The sequence below is a fragment of the Rhinolophus ferrumequinum genome, chromosome 9 (genome assembly GCF_004115265.2).
Source record: "Rhinolophus ferrumequinum isolate MPI-CBG mRhiFer1 chromosome 9, mRhiFer1_v1.p, whole genome shotgun sequence".
NCBI lineage: Eukaryota > Metazoa > Chordata > Mammalia > Chiroptera > Rhinolophidae > Rhinolophus > Rhinolophus ferrumequinum.
Window position 1 is genome coordinate 36,822,640 of NC_046292.1, and position 22,146 is coordinate 36,844,785.

General features: G+C 41.2%; 1 protein-coding gene across 1 annotated transcript in view; it reads right to left on the reverse strand.

Moving 5' to 3' along the window:
- Positions 1-3,778: 3,778 nt before the first annotated feature.
- Positions 3,779-22,146, reverse strand: part of LOC117027070 (calreticulin-like) — a 37,888-nt gene continuing 19,520 nt past the window's right edge. Inside the window, 8 exon segments of the mRNA XM_033114490.1 lie at positions 3,779-4,053; positions 4,056-4,098; positions 8,548-8,640; positions 13,209-13,352; positions 14,213-14,317; positions 16,493-16,638; positions 17,947-18,045; positions 20,201-20,404. Of these exon segments, the coding sequence (XP_032970381.1) occupies positions 3,884-4,053; positions 4,056-4,098; positions 8,548-8,640; positions 13,209-13,352; positions 14,213-14,317; positions 16,493-16,638; positions 17,947-18,045; positions 20,201-20,404 (1,004 nt within the window). The 3' untranslated portion in view covers positions 3,779-3,883.

Below are 22,146 nucleotides of genomic sequence, written 5' to 3' on the forward strand. Positions count from 1 at the left end.
TGGAAGGAGAACTGACTCTGGGTGGTGAACACACAATGTAATTTATAGATGATGTGATACAGAATTGTACACCTGAAATCTATGTAATTTTACTAACAATTGTCACCCCAATAAATTAAAAAAAAAAAAAAAAGCATACGCCAGGAAAATATGAACTGGGTTGTGATCTTAATAGCTGGCAAAAAGGAACTTTAATTTCAAAAGATAATGAATGATAAAAAGTCATTATATATTCATAATAAAAACAATAGGCAAAAACATAAATGCAACAGGCAAAACACATAGATACCCCAAATTATACAGTCTTAAAACTTACAGAACTGCAGGAAGAAATAGAGTAGCTGAAGATTTTAATATCTCCCTCTCAGAAACTGATATATCAAGGTTTGAAGTACAATTACCATATTTCAACAATTCTACATCACATACAACGTTGAACGCTAGCAGGATAAAAGACATATAAATGTGAAAAATAAAGGAAAATATATGATACTATTATATTTTGTGACTGAGGAGAAGGGAAAGGCAGAACTTCAAAAACAGACTATAAGATAATAATATTGATGAATAATAAGGATTTCTAGTCAACAAAAGACACTGTGGACATAGCAACTTGATGAAAGAATGAGAAGATATTTAAAATACTTACCACACAAAACTCTTGAACATAAATGAGAAGGCAGCAACCTCTAGAAAAAAAATAAGCAAAAAATATGAAACAGGAAATCCCCAAATCAAAAGGCATATGATGAGATGCTCAAAAATATCAGAGAAGTGTTAATCAAAACAGCAACATCTTGTACATCTATTAAACTATAAAAATTTGATAATGCCTGCTGGAGTTGTGGGGGTGCCGGAACTGTTATGCATAGTGATGGGAGTATGGATTGGTATAGCCATTGCGGAAAGCAATCTGACATAAATTATGCAAATTAAGAACTCATAGTCTATGAGCCTGCAGTTCTACTCCTGGGACGTATCCCAAAGAAATTCTTATGCAGGCACATAAAGGGTTGTGCATTAAAATATTCATTACCTTATTATTTATGATGGTGGGGACTCAAAGACAACCTGACTGTCTATCACTGGGAGAGTGGATAGCTAACCTATGCTGAATATTATATCATGAAACATTACACAGCAATCAGAAGCAATGGATTGGATATACACACAGCAAAATGAATGCATTTTCAAAACAGTGCTCAGGGAAAAATATGAAGAAACAAAATGAGATTTAGACACTATGCCATTTACATAAATTAAAAATACATCTATGCAAAACAAAAATTCACATTTTTTAAAAACATATACAAACAAAAAAACACCTACAAATAGAATTTAGTTGCCTGTTTTGGGAAGGGAAAGAATAAAAGAAGAAATAACAAAATTTAAAAATGATCATCACCCACCAAAGATGATAAATTGCCATGTACTGTGGAATATGATTAAACCCTCTCAACCCAAAGTCAAACCAACCAGTCAATGAATGAATGCAAAACTGGAAGGAAAGACAATAAATAATTGCACAGCTGTCTCTGGATTTGGAGATAATGAGAAGCGTTTACTTTCTTCTTAATATGTTTGTAGACTCCAAATTTTTTACATGGAACTCCTGTTACTTTTGAAAATTAAACATATAATCAGAATTTTTTAAAAAAAGCAAACACATCGGGAGGTGTATGAGTGGCAGAATGGTGGTGTTTAAAAGACAAGTCCTGGAAGGAAACACAAAAAATTTCAAAGTCTGTGTGCTGAATGGGTGGAACTATTCATGAATTTTTTTCCTTGTTAAAATTACCTTAATTTCTGAAATAATGTTTGTACAATCCATTAAAATAAAGGCAAAAGAAAATTTAACAAAAGCAAAAGCGCAGCTTTAAAAATTCAAATAAATACTTATTCTGCATGAAAATCAGTATCTTTATCTGGTGTATTTGAAAATATGTAACAACTGGTAGAACATATGCCTGACCAATCAGAGAAGACATAGATAGTAAACAATGTTTCTATCAGACTGGCATCCCTAAAGTATAGATCACCCTCCACACCAGCCCTCCAGCTCCAAGACAATGTTCAGACTCAGCACCTGAAGCCTTGCTCTTTTTCACAATGAGAAGACTCTTACGTCGTAGAAACAGGTATGAAAGTGAAGGGTGCCAAAATACGCCACCAAAAAAATGCCACTTTGGCATAAGGATTATTTTCAGCTAAAGGCACTTGAAAAACAGCAGATACAAAAGGGACACTCTGATCTCCTCTTTTCTGTGTGAAAGCAGAAAACTCCCATGTGAGAACTGCCCTCCATATCTCAGGACAGAAACATTCTTATCATCAAGGATGGAAAGTTGACACGGAGAATTCTGCACAAACAGGTCTTGTTACAATAATTCTTATCTTTCTTTTGGCTCCCTGTATATTTTAATTATTTCCCACAATTGCCTCTCTTTGTTCAAACTAGTATTAAAGCATTTAGGTTTTGCCACTTCTTTGGGTCGCTATTCCTTTACGAGGTCTCCTACGACACACAAAACTTTTCTTAAATAAATTGGTATGCTTCTCTCCTGTTAATCAAATGGAATTCTCAGGCCCAGCCAAAGACCCTAAGAGGGTAGAGTTTTGCCTCCCCTGCAAAGGCAAATTTCCCAAACCAGAATATTCCAAAGATTGTAAGGCCCCAAAACTACACCAGGCACCAACCTACAGGAAAGAAGGAAGAAAGAATTCTTGCTGCTCCTCCCTGACCTCACCACCCACCTCCTGTCATCTGGGTGCCCTACTCTTTGACTCTGAAATTTGGTCCACACATCCCCTTCTCTATCAGACAGACTCTTATGCATTCTACAAGATCTGGCTCAAAAGCCATTTCCTTTATGAAATCTTCCCTGAAACCACCAGCCAGAGTTTTATTCATTCTTTCAACTAATATTTATTGAACACCTACTAAATTCCAGACCCATATTTGTAAACCTGCATTATCCTATACAGCTATGTATGGGCCTGACTCAACAGCTAGACTGGGATTAGTCCTTTGTGCACTTCTGGTAAAACAAAGGAAGGAAGGAGTCAGCATTTAATCCTCACAGCTGAGTTTGCAGTAGGTCCCGTTATGAATCCCATTTCACAAATGGGAAAAAATGAAGCACAGGAAGGTTAGATTACTTGCCCGCTCTAAGCAGTTTCTGAATCTGTAAAAGGAAGATAATAATGGTGTCCTCCTACTAACCTACAAACAAGTAATAATTAGTTAAAAAGTTGATAGGGCACAAAACAGGGAAGAAGCAAAAGGACTTTCAAAACGTATCTTTCTTTTTTTTTTTTCATAACGTATCTTTCTTTATGTTCAAAAGTCTGATGTTGTTTTTAAGTGCTTGATACATCTGCCAGAAGAAAACATCATCAAACACACGTACAACCCTCAGAATTGCTCAGTAAATACTAAGAAATACAGATATTTAAACAAAATAAAATTCTTGGATGTACTGGATAAATTGAAAGTGAAGATCAAGTTTATACAGAAGCTTATTTACCAACAATTAATTTCATAAACATCATGATAATGATAGCAGTAATAGCTACTCTTTGTTGACTATCTATTTATATGAGTAATCCTTACAAGAACCTCATGAAATAGGAATTATCACCCCTTTTCCATTGACAAGAAAATAGAAGCTGCAAGAGGTTATGTGACCTTCCCAAGGCTGTACAGAGCAAAGGAAATGGGGCAGAAATACAAATCCAAAGTTCATTCAAAAAGGGCAAGTAATTTTGCTCCCCAGATTTTGCCAACCTCACGAAAATTTCTCCTTGTAAGCAACATCATTTGCCTCTGAGTGTGACCATTTTACCCAGTTACTGTTCATCCTTCTTGTCAATAAGGATTTCTTCATTTTTTACCCAGAAATGCTCTTTCAGCATCATCTTCCTTCATCTGCCTGTCATTTCCAGGTTCCTCAGCAAAATCCTCTTCACTTCCCTCTTCTTTAATTGCCCAGATGTCATCTTCCCTTTCCTCCTCCTTTTCCGTTTTCTTCTTGGCTTCTTCTTCCTGTTTCTTTTTTCCATCTCTTCATACAGTTCTCTGCATTGCTTCTCTACATCCTGTTTAGAATGTGGAATTTCAAAATAATTTACAGATGGTATAAACAAAGTTAACCTACTTTAGAAATGTCTGGCGTCTTCCCACACTCTTAAAAGATTTCTGGGATGGTGTTTATTTACATAAAAATTTTCAGTATGTGTGGGGTGGAGAGAAGTGTGTGTGTGTTTGTGTGTGTGTGTGTGTGTGTGTGTGTGTGTGTGTGGAATTTGTTCATAAATAAAATTGTTTCAGATTCAACAAATTGAATGCCAACAGTATTGCAAAGCTCTGTGTGAGACAATCTACACACATTATTTCTATTCTTCACAGCCATGTATGAGTTACTAGTCTCCCTCATTAGAACGGGGATCTGAGGTCCAGACTGATTAAATGACTTGCCCAAGCTATATAGCTAGTGAGTAGTAGAACCAGAATTAGAAACCAGGTTTTCTGGCTCTGAGTCTGGTCCTCTTTCTGCTGTATCACAGAAACACAGTCTTTAAGGAACTCTTTGGATTTGCTTTTGAACTGTGATCAGTAAGAACTTGCATCAAGTTAGAAATGGGATCCCTGTGTTCTTTACTGTGTTCATCTAAGCCCCAGAATTTAATCCCTAGATCAATCTTCATAGGTTTTTCTATTCAGAGGGGCCTTAAAAGAAGGACACACAGTACAAACTCCTCTAGGGCTTCAATCCTCACCTAGAGCATCTGGGCCAAGAGGTCTTTTACGTGGATTTGGGGGACAAAGTTAGATTGAAAACCTGCATGCCCAGTAGGCTGGGCCTCCTAGAATCCTGCTGGGTAGAAATGCTTGACATCTTGTTGTATTTCCTACTTTGTCAGGGGAAAAAAACTCTCACAATCAGGCCTTCATTTTCTTATGCCTGGGAAGCACTGACTACCATTAATTTCTCTATTTCGTTACTTTCCTCTCATTGCTCTATTCACTGATCTGTTTCCACCCCCTAAACTGCTCTTGCCAAACAAAGGTAACCAAAGACCACCAACTCCACCAACTCCACAATCTCCTCAACTCCAGCTAGACCTACAAGAATCCATGAACCTATCTTCTTTTCATTAGCTCTCAACCAACTCATGTCATCACTTTTCTCCTTTCTTTATTTTTGTGTGATCAGTCTCTTGCAAACATCCTCAGTTCCTTTGCCCTTCCTTCCCTTAATTGAGCAAACTCTCAACTCTGGTTAAATCCAACTCTCCAGGCCTGCACCTAAGCAGAGAAAACAATAAAACCAAGCTGATTTTTCTCACTTTAAAATCATTACTATTAAACTAAAGTGAGCCCTTAAGGGCTAGCCAGTAAGCCTACTATATTTCTGTGGGTGATTCACTCTCCTTCTCCTTGGATAAATATTTCTCACCTTCTTCTCCTCCTCAAACCTCCAACATATCTCTCCCAATCTCGTACTAAGTTGTTGGCCTTACTTCCTATTTCACAGTCAGAAGTAATTTTCCACTTATTCTGTGGCAGCCATGGAGGTACTCTGCTTGGATTTCCTTTGAAGAACTTGTCAATCAGTTGTGAGGAATACAGTGAGCTGAGAGCCTATAGCTGCAGCACCTGGGTATCCATGGCAGCATTTGAACCCAGGACATGCTGTTCCAAAGCAGCTCCCAGCCAATGGCTTAATATGGCAGGAGAACTAGTGTCTGGCCATTTCCAAAACGGTACTCTTCTATAGTTGATCTTCCCACTGGAGCCCTGTAGAGCTGGCGAGACTTTCTCAGAGCTACTCTATACTAGGCAGCAATTCCTACCCAATCCTCCTACTTCTCCCCTCTCCTTTCACAGGTGTCAGACTTTTCATCTATCCCAGGCATTATCCAAAATAAGTGTCCTATATTTCTAACTCCACCTTGGTGGCTGCTTCCCAGAGAATCCAAATGAAACATACTACCACCACCACATCTACCCACCTATTTGTATCTATTCTCATGCGGACATTCTTTACATCCTGTGATTATGGATGAAATAGCTGTACTCTTGTGGAAAGCTCACCTGCCTTCTTGGGCAATAGGTCTCATCCACTCTCATATTCTCAAGAACATTGCTCCAGAAATTCTCCTCTTTCTCTCCTACATTGTTTCTCTCTTTATTGAAGCATCCCCATAGAATACAAGAACGCAGGAAGATTTACATATATAAACAAAACTTGACCCTATCTCTTTATCTATCACCCCCTTCTCGCTATCCTTTTCACAGCAAAACGCCTCAAAAGACTAGTCTATACTCGCTGTCTCTAGTTCTTCCATTCTTTCTTGAACCCATTTTTTCCTATATTTCTCCACTGAAACTGCTCTTGTCAGAGTCACCAACATTGGAGTGCTCCAAAGCTCATCTTTGAATCTCCTTTCTATATATACCCACTCCTTAGGGGATTCATACAGCAAATGGGAATTTAAGTATTACCTGTAGGCTGATGACTCTCAAATTTATGTCTCTTTTCCAGACTCATATTCAATTGCCTCCTTGACATTTGGATTTCTAATAATCATCTGACTTAACATTGAACAATTACGTTATTTATTTCTGCCCCTACCCCCACCCCCAAATATGCTTCTCCATTTTCTTCCTTATCTCAGTAACTCCATCCTTCTAGTCACTGAGTCAAAAACTTTGGAGCCATTCTTGTTTACTCTCACTCATATTCTGTATCTAATCTTAAATTCCATATTTCATATCTAATCACTCCTGTGAGTTTTGCCCTCAAATGGATCTAGAACCTGAGCATTTCTCCTTACGTCCACCACTACCACCTGCTTCTGCCTTGTTCCACGATAGTCTTTGTTTATTCTTGTAGTCTTATGCAACACAGCAGCCAGAGTAATATCTTAAACTATGAGCCAGTGCATATCATTCCTTTACTAAAAATGGCTCCGATGGCATTTTACTCAGGGATATGGCCCCAACTACTCTCACTCTCTCTCACTCAGTTCCAGTCACACTGGCCTTCTTACTCTTTCTTAAACAAGCAAATTATGCTCCTACTTCAGGGACTTTGCATTTGCTGTTCTCACTACCTAGAAGGCTTTTCTTCTCCAGGTAGCTGCATGGCTTGCTCCTTACTTCCTCCAGGTCTCTTAAATGTTACGTGTTCAATGACAGCTCCCCGACCACCCCTATATAAAAGTGCAAAACCCCCATTATCACAGCCCTCTCTGTTGCTTTATTGTTCTCCATCATTTATCTCACCATCTGACTCAAATATATATATATATATTTCTTTATATGTTTCTTGTTGGGCTCCCTTAACTAAATGTAAGCCTCATGAGGGTAGAAACCTCTCTGCTTTATTTCACTGATATATCCCCAGCAACTATAACAGTGCTTTGAACAGGCACTTAACGAAATTTGTCAAGTGAATATATGGTTTAATAACAATAAGTACCATATATCAAGCACTTACTATATGCCAAGAACTTATAAGATAGTTGCTATCATCATTCTCAATTTATAAATGAGAAAACTGAAAATCAGAGAGGTTAAATACCTTTTCCAAGGTCATACATACAGCTAATAAGTGATGGAGCCTGGATTTGAACCTAAGCAATCTAGCTCTTAACCTAAACAATCTAAAACTCATGCTCTTTACCAATGTGTAATATTGCCTTAACAAGATAATATTAGATGATAATTCCAAAGTAAAAGCAAAATAAAACCAGACTAAAAAGTTTTTAAAAGTCTAGTAAATTTTTGTTTTTTCCATGATGACTTCTTCATTGCTTCTTTGGAAATATTAAGTATCAAAATACTCTCAAAAAAAATGCTAAAATTAAAAAACCTTTAGCAGGTTTTTTTTTAATGCTTGTGTTTTCCTGGCACTCTAAGCATGAGCTTAGTCTGCCCATTGGGTAATCCAGCACTGGCCTCACCTGCTTGAATGGACCTTCCTGAAGAACCAGGAAGTCTGGATGGAGGATATTACCATCATGAAACCATTGTCCCAAATATCACTCCACCATAAAATAGTTCTAGGAGAGCAGGGAAGCTGGTAAACAACACTAACACCTTCTTTCTTTCTCCAAGTCGTTCATCAAAAATGGATTCAGTGGCAGCCTTCTAGATCACTACACTTTGAACAGGGAGAGTGAAACAGAAAGAGTGTGAATTCTAATTCAACAAGGTAAAGGTTGTGTCTGACCTTGGTCAGTTTATATATACTCTCTGAATCTCAATTCCTCCATCTGAAAAATGGGAATAATATCTGCCTTGCTGGGTTGTTTTAAGGGCTAAGTGGAATAAATTTTGGAAAGTGCTCACAGAGTCAAGTATAAAGTTGTCCATATCCAATGAATGTGAGTTCACTCCTTCCACCCCACCCCAGCACACACTGGGCCATGTGCCCAGCAAAATGAGACAATGATTGTGAAGCTGACTTTTAAAATGCAAAGAACGGTGTACAAATGAGGTGTCAAACACCTGGAATTCAGGGTAGGGGAATATCTTACTATTCTTATTTCCCAGGTCTTATTTCCAACTTCTTTGGCAAACTCTTCATCATTTGTAAGAAGGAAATTATCAAAGATGCTGCCTGATTTCACCTGTTGAAATAAAAACAATATTTTAGAACTAGGTCATAAGGTTGAAAAAATCTCCTGGGGGCCTTGCTAAATGCAGATTCCCAGGCCAGGGGAGCTTTTAATCAAGAATTAAGGTGGAGTGAGGAAAACAAAGGTGATTAACAATACAAGGATTCAGAATGTTGTACCACTTTGGCTGATCCATTCTAGAAAGAAATTAATTTATTGTTTCCTGAGGTTTTGTGCTCCGCGAGGAGCCTCTAACCACTGTTTTAGAGGGCTGTGAAGAAATTTTCATCAGTCTGCTAGGCTCCCAATTGCTGCTCTTACTTCAGCTCAGACTGACAGCACCTACCTCTGATGCCACTTACAGGTGCCCTTTTTAAGGTTCTCTCCTTAATATAATCAGGAAAACTTAAAGGACATAGGGAAAAGAAAAGGTTTGACAAGACATGAGCAGAGTTTAGATTCTCTACCATAGTTCTCTATTTTCTTAAAATAACATATCTAGTATTTACAATGAAAGGAAACCATGAATTAATATATATGGTATATAACAATTTCAGTGTTTGTTGATTTAAAGATAAAGGAATAGAAGAGAAAGATGACAACTCACAGGGTCAGACAGACCAACTCAACCACATACTAGCTGTATGACTCTCAGCAAGTTACACAATTCCTCTGAGCCTATTCCCTCATAAGAAAAGCATTGAAAACAACTCCCTTACAGTATTGTCATGAGAATTAGAAATAATATTTGTAAGCTTAGTGTCTGATAGATAACACTCAATAAGTGGTAATATAATAATTATTATAAATTTTCAGGAACTGGATATGTTTCAAAGGAGCAGAAGGATGGTCATTCTGTGTGCGTGTGTGTGTTTTTTAACTTTAGTAGTATATTAAATAAATTAGCAAGTTAATTGTGTGGGAGCAGTTATATGGCCAAGAAATAGTTTGCAGTATGCGCTATCAAATGTCCCTCCTCCAGGGTTTGAAAAATGTTTTGTTTTTATTTTTTTAAAGTAAGAATATTTGGCTTGCATCATCCCACCAACCCTGCCTCCAACAGAAAAATAAATGACAAAATAGCCACTTTGAATAGAGATTATTTTGAGCCATTTTTAAAATCAATTTTAAGAATTCTTTGTGCAACTCTAAGATATTTTTTTTTTACCTTTGGGATTTTTTTTTTCTCTTTTGAGTTGTCAGCAGTCTTGGTTAAAGAACTGCTCATTTGTTGGCTCTTCCATTTTCCCTACTCCAGCGAGAAACATTCCTAATCTCCCCTGTTTTCTTTGGTGCCCCCTTGACCCCCATCCTCCTTACACTAAACTCATAGCTTTACCTCCAACTAAAAATCAGGACATAAGGGCCAGTCCCGCTTCCTAAAACTTACTAGGGGAGTGACCTTAGTCTACTCACATCTTCTCTGTGCCTCCATGCTTCCATCTGGAAAATGGAAGAAAACGTACAGTTCTCAGAAGAAAAGAACACGCGAAAAAGAGCTTTGTTAGACTGTAAAGCCTATAAAGATCGTTCACTGAAAGTTTCCTGTTTTCCTGTGCTGTCCCACTTGGATCATAAAATGGAAAGCGTATAGGTTTGGGCACTTATTAGCTGTGGCCTCTTGACAAATCAAGTCACCTTTTTGATCCTTTAGCTTCCTCGTTCATAACATTGAGATGGTAAGTCCCACCCTCCTAGCCTCACAGGGCTGTGACATAGACCATATGGCTTAAGGGATGTCAACATGCTTTGCTTCATGGCTGGGCTACACTCACTGCATTTTGTGTCATTATTCCTTCAAAGATCATTGTGTCATTATTCCTTCAAAGGTAAGAAAAATAATTTTCTTTGTTTGCTGCCACCTCCTCCCAGTCTCTGTCCTGATGAAAGAATGCAATCACTTTTGCCTATGCAAAAAAAAGAAAAAAAATCTAAGGGGTTGTGTATGAAGTTTTGGAACAGAGAGCAGGAGAGGGGAGGGACTAGACAGGAAAGTTAACAAGCTTGCTAGGCTAGGACAGATCACATGTTCAACTGGTCTTACAGAGTATTTGAAGGCTGGAAACCTGGGTTGGGCAGTGCAGCTAAGGGAATTCTGCCCATCTCCATGTGGCCCTGAGTTACCAGGATTTTCCAACATGGCGCAGGGACCTTGTGGTAAACTGGCTGTGCTGGGTGGGCTGAGTGGGTGGGGCAGATAGAACCTATGAAAGCCAGACCCAATTAGCACATAAAAGAAAAGGAAGCCTGTAAAGGGGATGTCAGCATTGTGCAGAACTGTGTCACCAGAAAAAAAAAAGGGTAAGAGGTAATGCTGGAGTTTTAGTAATGTAGTTGCTCAGGCTTCATCCCAGACCTGTTGGATCAGAATCAGCATTTTAATAAGATCCCCTGTGATTCGGATTTGTGATAAAGTTTGCGAAGCATTCCTTCCGCATGATTTAAATTCTCAAATAGAAAGGTATGCCTGCTTAGAGAGGTTGATAGAACTCAGAGCAATTAGTGTCAAATAATTTAAAAATTTTGTAGATGGGGGCCGGCCCGGTGGCTCAGATGGTTGGAGCTCCATGTTCCTAACTCCAAAGGCTGTGGGTTCGATTCCCACATGGGCCAGTGGGCTCTCAACCACAAGGTTGCCAGTTCAATTCCTAGAGTCCCGCAAGGGATGGTGGGCAGCGCCCCCTGCAACTAAGATTGAACACGGCACCTTGAGCTGAGCTGCTGCTGAGCTGCTGCTGAGCTCCCAGATGGCTCAGTTGGTTGGAGTGCATCCTCTCAACCACAAGGTTGCCAAGTTCAATTCTCTCCCGCAAGGGATGGTAGGTAGCGCCCCCAGCAACTAGCAACGGCAACTGGACCTGGAACTGAGCTGCGCCCTCTACAACTAAGATTGAAAGGACAACAACTTGACTTGGAAAAAAGTCCTGGAAGTACATACACACTGTTCCCCAATAAAGTCCTGTTCCCCTTCCCCAATAAAATCTAAAAAAAAAAATATCTTGTAGATGGACAAAGATACAGTTTAAAATGTGTTATTTAATGTTTTCAGTGGGAAAAAAACAATGCACCTTAAGGAAACAGTCAGATTAGGTATATTAATATGACCACATATTTTTACAAGATGTAAAACGTTCCTATTATTTATTAAGAAGAGACAACGAAAAAAAATATAACAATGGATACTTGTGCAAACTGCATCGACATTCTTCAGATAAGAAAGTAGGATATAATGTCTCCCTCCCTCCCTCCCTTCCTCTCTCCTTTCCTCCCTCCCTCCCTCCCTCATTTCCTTCCTCCCTCCTGATTCCCTACTGTGCATGTTATAATTTACCATCTCCTTGCACTTCTACGGTATGATGGTCTCACTGAGCCAGGAAAGCAACAAAGTAGAAATAAATAAAGTGGAAAATGAATAAACCAAGAGAGCTTCAAATAGGGGGTATCTGTCCAAGAGACCCTTGGTGGCCCCGAACTATAGAAATCACTGGTCAGAGACAGAGATTTCTCTGGCCATGGGACCTTCTAGGATATACCCAAAGACAAAAGGCTGTGCTTTCTAGAGGCTCTGTTATATAGTGGGTGTAGTCAATAAAGCAAGGACTTTAGAGGCTGACAGACCTTTGTTTGAATCCTGTTTCTACCATGCACTAGTTGCGTGTTCTTGGGAACATCACTTGACATTTCTAAGTTTCAATTCTCTCAAGTGTAAAATGGGGTACAAATAAGGGATAATGACACTTACTTTACAGAATTGTGAGAATTAAAGGATGAAATATAAGTAAAGCACTGATCCCAGGCCAGTGTTAACAAAAGTGAGTTCCCTTCCTCAGCAAGGGAATTCCAAAGACTGCGTAGATTGCAGTTTCTAAGGGGCCTCATTCTGGGGCAGGTGCTTGAGGTGCTCTTTTCTCCTGATTTGGGGAAGAATCCTCTCCATCTTCAATAACAGGTCTCAGGGAAGAGAGAGATAGATGAAGGCCTGGGTATCTAAGCCCTCCTCTTTCCCTTCCAATCAGAGCCAGGAAAGATGACTGGCAAAGACAGGGAGGCTAGGTCAGGGCTTGTCATCATGACTGGGATAATCACCCCCAACCTCTATCTAGGGATTTTAATATTTCAAAGTTTTATGACATCTCTAGTTCACTTCTATCCCCAGAACCACCCCCAAGAATCATGTAGGATCAGCACAGCAATGTGAAGTATCAGGACCCTGAATCTAGCCTCAGAAAGGCCTGCACTCAGATCCCAGGCTTTCTGCTTACCAGATGTGTCTTCAGGCAAATTACTTAACTTTTCTAAACCTCAGTTTTCACATTTAGAAGTAGATTTCATAGTGAGAATTAAATGGCATTTGCAAAGTCTCTAATATAGTACTTCGTACATGATAGTGATTAAATAAATGTTAGCTATTATAATTATTAGGATGAATATAATTAGCCCCATCTTAACGATAAGCAGTTTGAGGCTTAGAACGATCAAGACTCATTCAAGGCTTGTGATTTCCAGCCTGGAGTTCTTTCCACTTTGTGGAAACTTTAGTGGGACTGTTGATCAGTGGCTCTGAGCCCAGAGAGCTTTACCTGCCAAAGGTCCAGGCCGAGAGCACTGATGTTATAATAGCGACAAATGGTGGGGTCTGGCTTATATTTAGGGTTGTCTATTTCTGGATGAATCCACTCCCCCTGGTAATTGGGATTGCCAATGATCCGAGGTTTCCATTGTCCCTAAGCAAAGAACCAAAGAGTGAACACAGCATTAGTGTTTTTCCATTCTTCTCATGCAATCAGAAAGACCAATCAATTTATAAAGACAGTTGTGCATTTATTTAGGAGCAAGGATTCAGAGCAGGATTTCTGGAACTTTTTCCCCTTTCTTTGAATTAATGCACAAGACTTTTCCAAGTTCCCCTTTTTATCCAGAGGGAGCCAAACAAGGTGGCAGAGACCAATTCTGAGCCTGGTCCCATCTCTCTGCATAAGTTTGTTCATGAAGTTAAGAAAATGTAGCTTCACAGGGAACAGCATCGAAGGACTCTGGCACTTGGAGCCATTCTCTTCCTGGTGTGTAGCAGAGGAAACTGCCCAAATATAATCATGCTTGCTTCATTCAGTTTTATCTCTGGACCATTTGACAGCTGATTCCTTTAGTTCTCGCTTCTGACGTGGGGTCAGGAGTTAGGCCTTAAAAAGTAGTCAGTCCTTCCCCTGCTCTAACACTTTTGGCTCATTCATGTGCTGTGCTTTCCCTTTCTGGACAATTTCTGAGACTTCCAGTTTCTGGCCCCAGACCATTTCCTGTTTTGACCATGTATTTTTGGCTGCTTTCCACCACCCTAGACAACCCGTTCGCCTAAGGCTGCCTGCACCTCTGCTTCCCAGGGTTGACCTTTACCAGTCCACCCCCTCTCACAGGCCGGCACAACCCTGAAAGCAGGGCCTAGATTAGGCTATGTAGTCATACTGGGGGCACGGGTGGGGGCGGGGGGAGGTGACCACAGGATCTCAGAGTTTCTGTTTTGCAAGTTAAAATTTACATCTGTTCTGTCTTATTTCTCACATCTATTGGAAGGAGAGAGTCCCCTCACTTTATACTTCAGGTTTGGTATCAAGGGCCCTTCCCACACCCCATCTATCGCTTCATTCCAGTCATCTGGCTTCTTGGCATCTGGGTCTGGCATGTATTCAAAGTCCTGAAACAAAATGTTTCTCTATGAGACAGATGAGATCTAGAGTACAGTCAGGCTGGACCTGGCCCCCGACCCCTGCCACAATCCTGTCCTCACGCTTTGAAAACCCAGTTCAGAACTCTGCAAACAAACCCAATACAGGAGGGAAAAAGCCTTTCAGCAACTCCAACCTATCCTCAAGTTCATTATCACGCTGACCTTGAGTACTTTAAGCTCAAATAAGAAGGGACTTTCCCTTGTTTCTGACTTCCCTCCTCCTCCCCCAGTTATGTGCCCCTATTGTCAGAATAGGTCTTCCCTCCTGGGTCCCTCTTCCTCTCTCGATTACCTGCCTTGTACCCCAGCATGCTTCCAGACCTGGACCCGTCCTCCCTTGTACCCCAAGTCCTTTCTATTTCCCAAGACAGTCACAAACAGCCTACCCCAACTTTCATTTTTCCTCTGTTGTGGAGCCTCCAAAGTTTTGCTGTCTACCTGGCAGTTCATCCAGGTGCTGACCATTTGCTCAGACTGATGGAGGGCTCAGATGCCCGGCCCACTAGACTCACAGTCATTCATCACCACTGCCTGGGAAAGTTCACTGTTTCCTGGGCTGTCTCAGCTGTTTGTGATTCCTGAGATAGTCAGCAGCCTATCCTGGAGGCTATTGTCTTGATAGAACCCCGCCTACCTAACTAGTTTCCATCTTCTCCAGGTTCACTCAGCAGGGAGCAGAGTGCTGCAGCCTCTTTCCTAGGCCTTGAGCCAACCCTGAACCTCATCAGGTGCAGGGGCCTCACCAGGAGGTTAGTCTTGTGCCCTGAGCTGCCTGCTGGGCCTGGAAAAAATTTAGCCCTTAATTTTCCCATGGTGCTAAAGGCCCAGGCACTTCACCTGGTCGTCTGCCTGAATTCCCTGACCACACCTTCCTCCCCCTGGGATTGGAGCTCTTTGCTGAATCTTCCACACATGGCCGGGCGACTGCCTGCCTGTCTGCAGGCCTCTCCTTATGGGCTGGATTCCAGCTACTGGGTCCCTTGCTGACCCACAAGCATCTCCTAAGCCGAGGCTGACTCCACTCTGACTGTACAGTAGCCACGTAGTAGGTTAGGCCCTTCATGACCTGGTTCTACCCTCATCTCCCACTGCTCTCCACCTTGAACTTTACGCTCCCAAAATACCAAACTGCTGCTTTCAGTTCTTCACACAACCATGTTACTTTCCATCTAACTGTTGAGCCTTTGCTACTGCTGTTCCCTGGGGCTGGAATGTCTTTGCTCCAACCCGATTTCCAACTTCCCTTGCTCTAATGAATTCACTGTTTGAAATTCAGTACATTATTAACATTTAAATGCTGTGTATTAAGGACTTATATACCAGGCACTATATTATGTATAAATAGCTCATTTAATTTTCACAACAACCTTTGCACATAGGTATTATAATAATCCCTGTTTGTGAAATTGAATTTCCCAGCAATTACGTTTCTTGCCCTAGGTCTGTTACTAGGTTGAGGTCTCACAGTTTGTAAATGGTGGAGCTCAGATTCAAACCCATATCTGTCTGACCCCAGTCTATGTTTCCAACCCCAAGTTTAACCCAGTCACTCAAGGATTGCCTCCTTTCCAGACCACCACCTGCACCCCAACTCAAGCTGGATTAGCAGCTTCTTTTGGGGTCCCAAAGGATGTCACATCCCTGACTCTCAGTACTAATTACACAGTGTGACCTTCATCTGTGTACTTATCTGCATCGCCCACTAAATTCTGAATCCCAGGAGGATTCTCAATCACTGGAATGTCCTATTTATAGCTATATCCAGTACAGCTTTCCAGTAAATGTTAATGAATCAATGAATATATTTCACACAATCTCCCTGTCAACAGTTTTGTTGTCAAAAAGAGATCCAGATCCTAATGTATGTGTGCTTGGACAAGTCACTTCATTTTCTAAGCATGTTTCCTTATCCATAAAATAGAGATCATCACACACTGCTCATGGAGGCTGCCAGAAGGATCAGTAGATACTCAACAAATGTGAGTTGCTTCCCTCTTCTTTCCATGCCTCTTTGGGTACCTCTTTAGCTGGACGCCTCCCTGAGGGATTGATGCCCCTAATATCTGCTCCATTGTTCCCAGCCTCCTTCTCCCATCCCCACACCTGAATCCCCAACTGCATCCAGACCAAACAACCTTTGACCTCAGGTTTACTATCTTCAGGATCTTCTATTTGCAGACATTCATCCCATGTCCTTGGTTTTCGGTCACAGGGGTCCTTGATCTTCCTGGGAGGCAGGAAGTCCCAGCTACCTTCCCGATCCCCAGCGGCTACTTGCTTGTTATTGACTTATTATCGGCATATGTAGCATTGGGGCAAATGATCAGAGGGTATGGGGGTCTTTATTGATCAAGAAAGGGAATGAGGAATATTTTAGTTCCACGTTGGACATCTTTAGATCTCAAGCATTAAATGCACCACCTCAAACAGACTCTGAGTTCCTGAATGCCACCGCCCACATATTCACACTTCACCACATCCCTCATCCCATTTCTCTGGTTAACCCAATAGAGACTGTGGGTCTCATTCTCATAAGAACACACTAGTTTGGTCTCCCCTATCTCCCATTACTCTCTATATCATAGCTCCGGTCATTCTCTGATCTTGTCTGTTTTTCTGTCTGTCCCACCAGACTGTGAGCTTCTCCATGGCTATGTCTGCTTCATCTGTTGTGTCTGTGGCTTCTAGCCTAAGGCCTAGTCTGGAGGAGGACCTCAGGGAGCCTCTATGGAAAGAGAAGAGCAAGAAGCTACAACCCCTGAACAGTCCTCCTAGGGGAAGGCCCTGAGCTTGAGCACAACATCTCCAATGACCCAGGCCCTCTGGGCTTCTCTAGACTTAGCTCCTGCCTCTCCCCTGCACTCTAGCTGTACCAAACTCCTTGCAGTGCCACTCTTTCTCAAGTCATCTTGACTTTTCTCACATGATTACCTCTTCCAGGAATTCAATCCTACCTAAAATTGTCACACTGCTTCACAAGACCTGTTCATGTTCATCTTTCAAAACTCAGCACAGGGAAACATCCTCTAGGAAGCATTTCCTGTCTCCAGATTGTGTGGCAGGGTCTCCTCTGTGCTTGCACAGACCCTGATCATAGTAGGTGGTCACTCTCCTTTGCTTGACTCTTTCCTTCACTGGACTGTGAGTTCTGTGAAGTCAGGGGCCATCTCTGGCTCACTCTATTCCCAGCCCAAGGCCCAGCACAGAGTTGGCATTTGGTAAATGCCTAATGAGTTACTGATGAAATCCAGCTCTCATCCTCCAGGCAATCTAAGTCTCTCTATCCTGACATTACTAAGATAAATCCACACCCAATTTTTAAGCCCAGCTTTCCTCATCTGCACCATTCCTTCCAATATCTAGCAGTGGGAACTGCATTGTTCCAAGAGAAGGCCTTATATGTCTTCCTAGACTTTGGGATCAACTGCTCCTATGTGATCTTCTGTAATTTACAGCATTTTTCTAGGTCTATTTTATAATCTGTAAAATGGAGATGATAGCATGTAATTTATAGGAAGTTCATGAGGATTAAACGAGAGAACATATTAAATTAAAAGGGTTATCCTTTCCCCCTAGGCTGAGGCCAGCCTACACACTCAGCCTGCACTTGATGGTCTTGTTGTTCTCATGATATTTTCCTTGGTAATGAAGGATGACCTGTACTTTGTTGTTGCCAAAGCCACAGATGTCAGGGCCTGGAAATTAAACCCCCATGCATGATTTTAACGCCACTTTTACACAGTTTGCCTGGTCTGAGACCAAGACAGACATAGCCTGTGTATTAATTGGGGTTCCAATAGGAAATAGCACACTCAAATTTAAGACTGTTTGAGGGGAATTTAATAAAGAGACTATTTACAAAGATAGGGGCAGGACATTGAGAACACATGAGGAATAGCCCTGTGCTCTGGGCTAGCAATTGTGGAGCTATTCCTACCCCTAAGCCTGAAGGGGCAAGAAGGTGTAGTTACCAGAGCCCAGAGGAAGGACTCCTGTGGAGAGGGCAGCCAGGACAGAAGCTGTGACTTTCAGTTGAGGGACATAACTCTCTCCTCTCTGATCTCCTGCCAGCGCTCCCATTGACCAAACCCAAATGGAAGCCCCTCCTGTGCCAGGTACTTTGTCTTTGACTTATCACAAGTAAGTATTACTATCTCTACTTTTAACTGGGAAAATAGTGGTTCAGTAAAGTTAAGCAACTTGCCCAAGATCAAACAGCTCATAAATAGCATGGCTGGGATTTAAACTCAAGCTTACCTAAAAACAGCCTGAGGCTCTTTCTGCTTTGTGAAAACTTTTAGAGGGAACTTTCCATCTGTGGCTCTGAGCCTAGAGAGCTTAACCTGACAGAGGTCCAAGAATAGGTTTTAACCTAGTTTTTCAACCTCACCTCCCATGTTATTGCTCTCTGATGATCTTACAAACACACACACACACACACCCCACTCTAGCCATGCTGGTCTCACTGTTTTTCTGCTTGTCTTTGAATTTCATGCCTCTGATTTTTGCACACTGTTTTCTCTGCCCTCATAGCATTTCCTCAATCTCCTTCTGTGCTTATTACAATCTAACTCGTTCTTCAAAGAACAATTAATACCTTCTCCCAAAAGCCTCCAGCTGAGATGAGTCATGCCATCTTCTGTGATTTCATAGCATCTCACCAACATCTTTTGAAAAGTATGCCTTTCCTTCTGCCTTTAAAAAAAATTATTCATATGCCTGTGTCCCCACCAAACAGAAGGCAAAAGGGCGGAATAGAAAAGGCACAAGCTTTAAAGCCAGACAGACTGGGTTTAAATTCTGGCTTCCCTCTTATTCACCTTGGGCAAATCTCTTACCTCTATTTTCCCATCTGCAAAATGGAGATAACAGCCCAAACCTGTTGGGTTGTTTGAGCATTGAATAAATAATAGTCACATGAAAAGAAAAGAAAAATCACATTTAAAAATTACTTCCAATTTCTCCACTACAACTACCATGTATCTCTGTATAAACTCATTGTTAGATGGGTGGGTACTGAAGAAAATAGAGATGGGCAGAGACACGGTTTAGACACCCAGAGTGCTGTGTTGCTCTACATATGAAAAAGATTGAAAGATAAGAAAGAAAGAAAGAGTTGGGAGAGAAGAGATGTAGGCAGGAAAAGGGCAAGGAGGCTGAAGAGAAGGATTTTGGCACGGGCTTGAAGAGAGTTCTGAAGCTCTCTAGGAAAAGAAAGAAATGTTTAGAGAGAATTTTAAGGAAATTTTGCTGTGACGTGTAGTGTAACCCTTTCCTCTGGCTCTATACAAAAACATTTAGTAAAATCCACATTCTTCATCAGTGCTTTGGGAGTTGGATTAGTTGTTGTTTGTCAGTTTTTTAATAGCAACCACATTGAAACTGGAGTTACATAAGAGTTGGACTGCCCCAAGGAAGCCTAGTGACATATTAAGGTTACAGATGCAACGCTGTGGATGCATTCCAGAAGCTGGAGCAAGGTGATCCCTGAACTCCTATTCCTCTCTCTCTCTGAGGGCAGGAACTTCCTTCAAAGCACAAAGACTTGTTGTCATATGCACATTTGAAAATATCTACACAGCTTTCTCCTTTTCTGAAAACTGGAGAATGTCTCTCTGTACTGTAGCCTTATTAATACCATGGGATTCTCCACCTCTTTGGTCTATTTATAGTAACATTTAGGTTTAGAGTTGGTTTTTCTCAGGTCTTTGAAGAGTCCTACAACATAGGAACATGGAGCTATCCCGTTAGAAATTTCCTGTTCCAGGTCAACCTGAGCCTTTTTGACATCTGCAGTGGCTCTCACTAAGACCTCATGGGTCTGATAGCAACTGCTATCAGAGTGTTTACTAAACATGGTGTAGTACTCAGATTCTGAATGTATATCCTCCTGGTTCAGGGTGTCAGGAAAGAGTTTCACATACCTACCACCGCAGTCAACGTTTTGCTCATGTTTTGCTGAAAACTGAACCACCAAGGTCTCATTCTCATTGCTGAATGGCTTCAACCTGGTTGAGAGGGCATAACATTTGGCATCTTCACTGGTCTGGAGACCTGGGAGCAGAGAGCACAGAATCTTTAGGCTTATGAGTATATATCCAGAGGAGACAGAGAGACCCAGCACTTAGTCCCTCCAATCTCTGGTAATTTCTTACACACTTACTATGTGCCAAGTGTTGTGCTGAATAGTTTACCCACATTATCTTATTCAAGCCTCACAGAAACCCTGCAAAATTGGTATTATCTCTACTTTACTCATTAGGAGTGTGAGTCATGGGGAGGAGAGGTGGCCCACTTGGGGCCACACGGCTAGTAAGATACTAAACTGGGATTTGAAGCCATGCTTGTCTGATTCTTTCTTTCCACTATACCACACTGCCTCTAATTTTCAAGACATACTTAAATAAGGTTTTGCAGCTTTATAAAACAAAGACCTGTTTCTTCTGAGGCGCCCTGGGTGGCCAGAATCAGGCTCTGCCATGTTCAATTGATGTGGTAGAAAGAGGCCCAGGGCTACCTCTTGGGACAAATAATAACCATTGCTCAAATCAATTGGACACTTCCTCTTGATAAGCGTCATTCATGCGTCATTCATATGAATGTATTGCTGTACTTAATCCTCATACTAACCCCATGAGGTGGGTTCTGCTAACATCTCCACTTTATCATGAAGTCATTGAGGCTATCTCACTTGTCCAAGGTCATACAACCAGTCTATCTAATCCCAGAGCCCCCGTGCTAAGACTTTACTTCCTCCTCCAGAGAATACCAGAGCTGTAAGAGATCTCAGGACCTTTCTAGTCTAACTACATTATTTTATCGATGAAGAAACCAAGCCTCAGAGAGGGAAAGTTACTTATCGAAAATTATGCAATCATGAATGACAGACACATCAGCCAAGTCTCCTGACTTTGAGGTCAGGGGGTCTTTCCATAATTCCATGCTAACTGGTTATGACTCTGACTGACTGTCACTTTAACTCTCTGAGCCTCAGTTTCCTCATCAGAAAATGTGGATAATTATTCCTACTTCACAGTTTCCTGTGAAAGTCAAATGGGTAAGAGATGTGAGAAGTACTTTGTAAACTATCATAAAATGCAAGGGCCTATCATTATGCATGCTCAGTGAGGGTCCTTCCTTCATGATCCCACAGTTCTCTGTACTTCCCTGAGTTGCAAAGAGGTTTATTTCTGTCTCTTTGAACGAGTTTTAAGCTCCTGAAGAGCAGTGACATCTTTATATTTACAGCATTAAAGGCAAGGCCAGGCATAGAAGAATGCTCAATAAATACGTGTTAAATTGCACAGAAGGATTACAAGTCCTGATTCAAAGCATTTATTGCAGACTCTGGCTAAGCAATTTCATGTCTGATATTGTGCTGTCTGTATTTTAAAGTGTATGCTTACTTCCCCAAAGACCTCTAATGAGGCTAGAGTAGCCAGAAAATGCTTCTGTGGAGGAGGGAGTAGGCATAAAGGAAAGAGCACTGAATGAGTAGGCAGAAGACCAAGCTTTGAATCTCTCCTCTACCAAACCTTGCTATGTAGCCTAATGTAATCCCCTCTCTCTCTGAGCTTCACGTGTTCCCAAGAGCCCTCCTAGACAACCAGGAGGAACCTAATGAATCTGAGCGAGAGGAGATGTGAGAAGCAACAACCAAGAAATCAAACTGAGAGGAGAGGGGTGGCTATGCAGACTGCCTTCAGAGCCACTAAGAAGGGGCGTCCCATGGGTTACTCAGTCTTCAATTCTCTCTCCTCTGGAAACAATTTTCCAGCGTGGATTTAAATGAGATT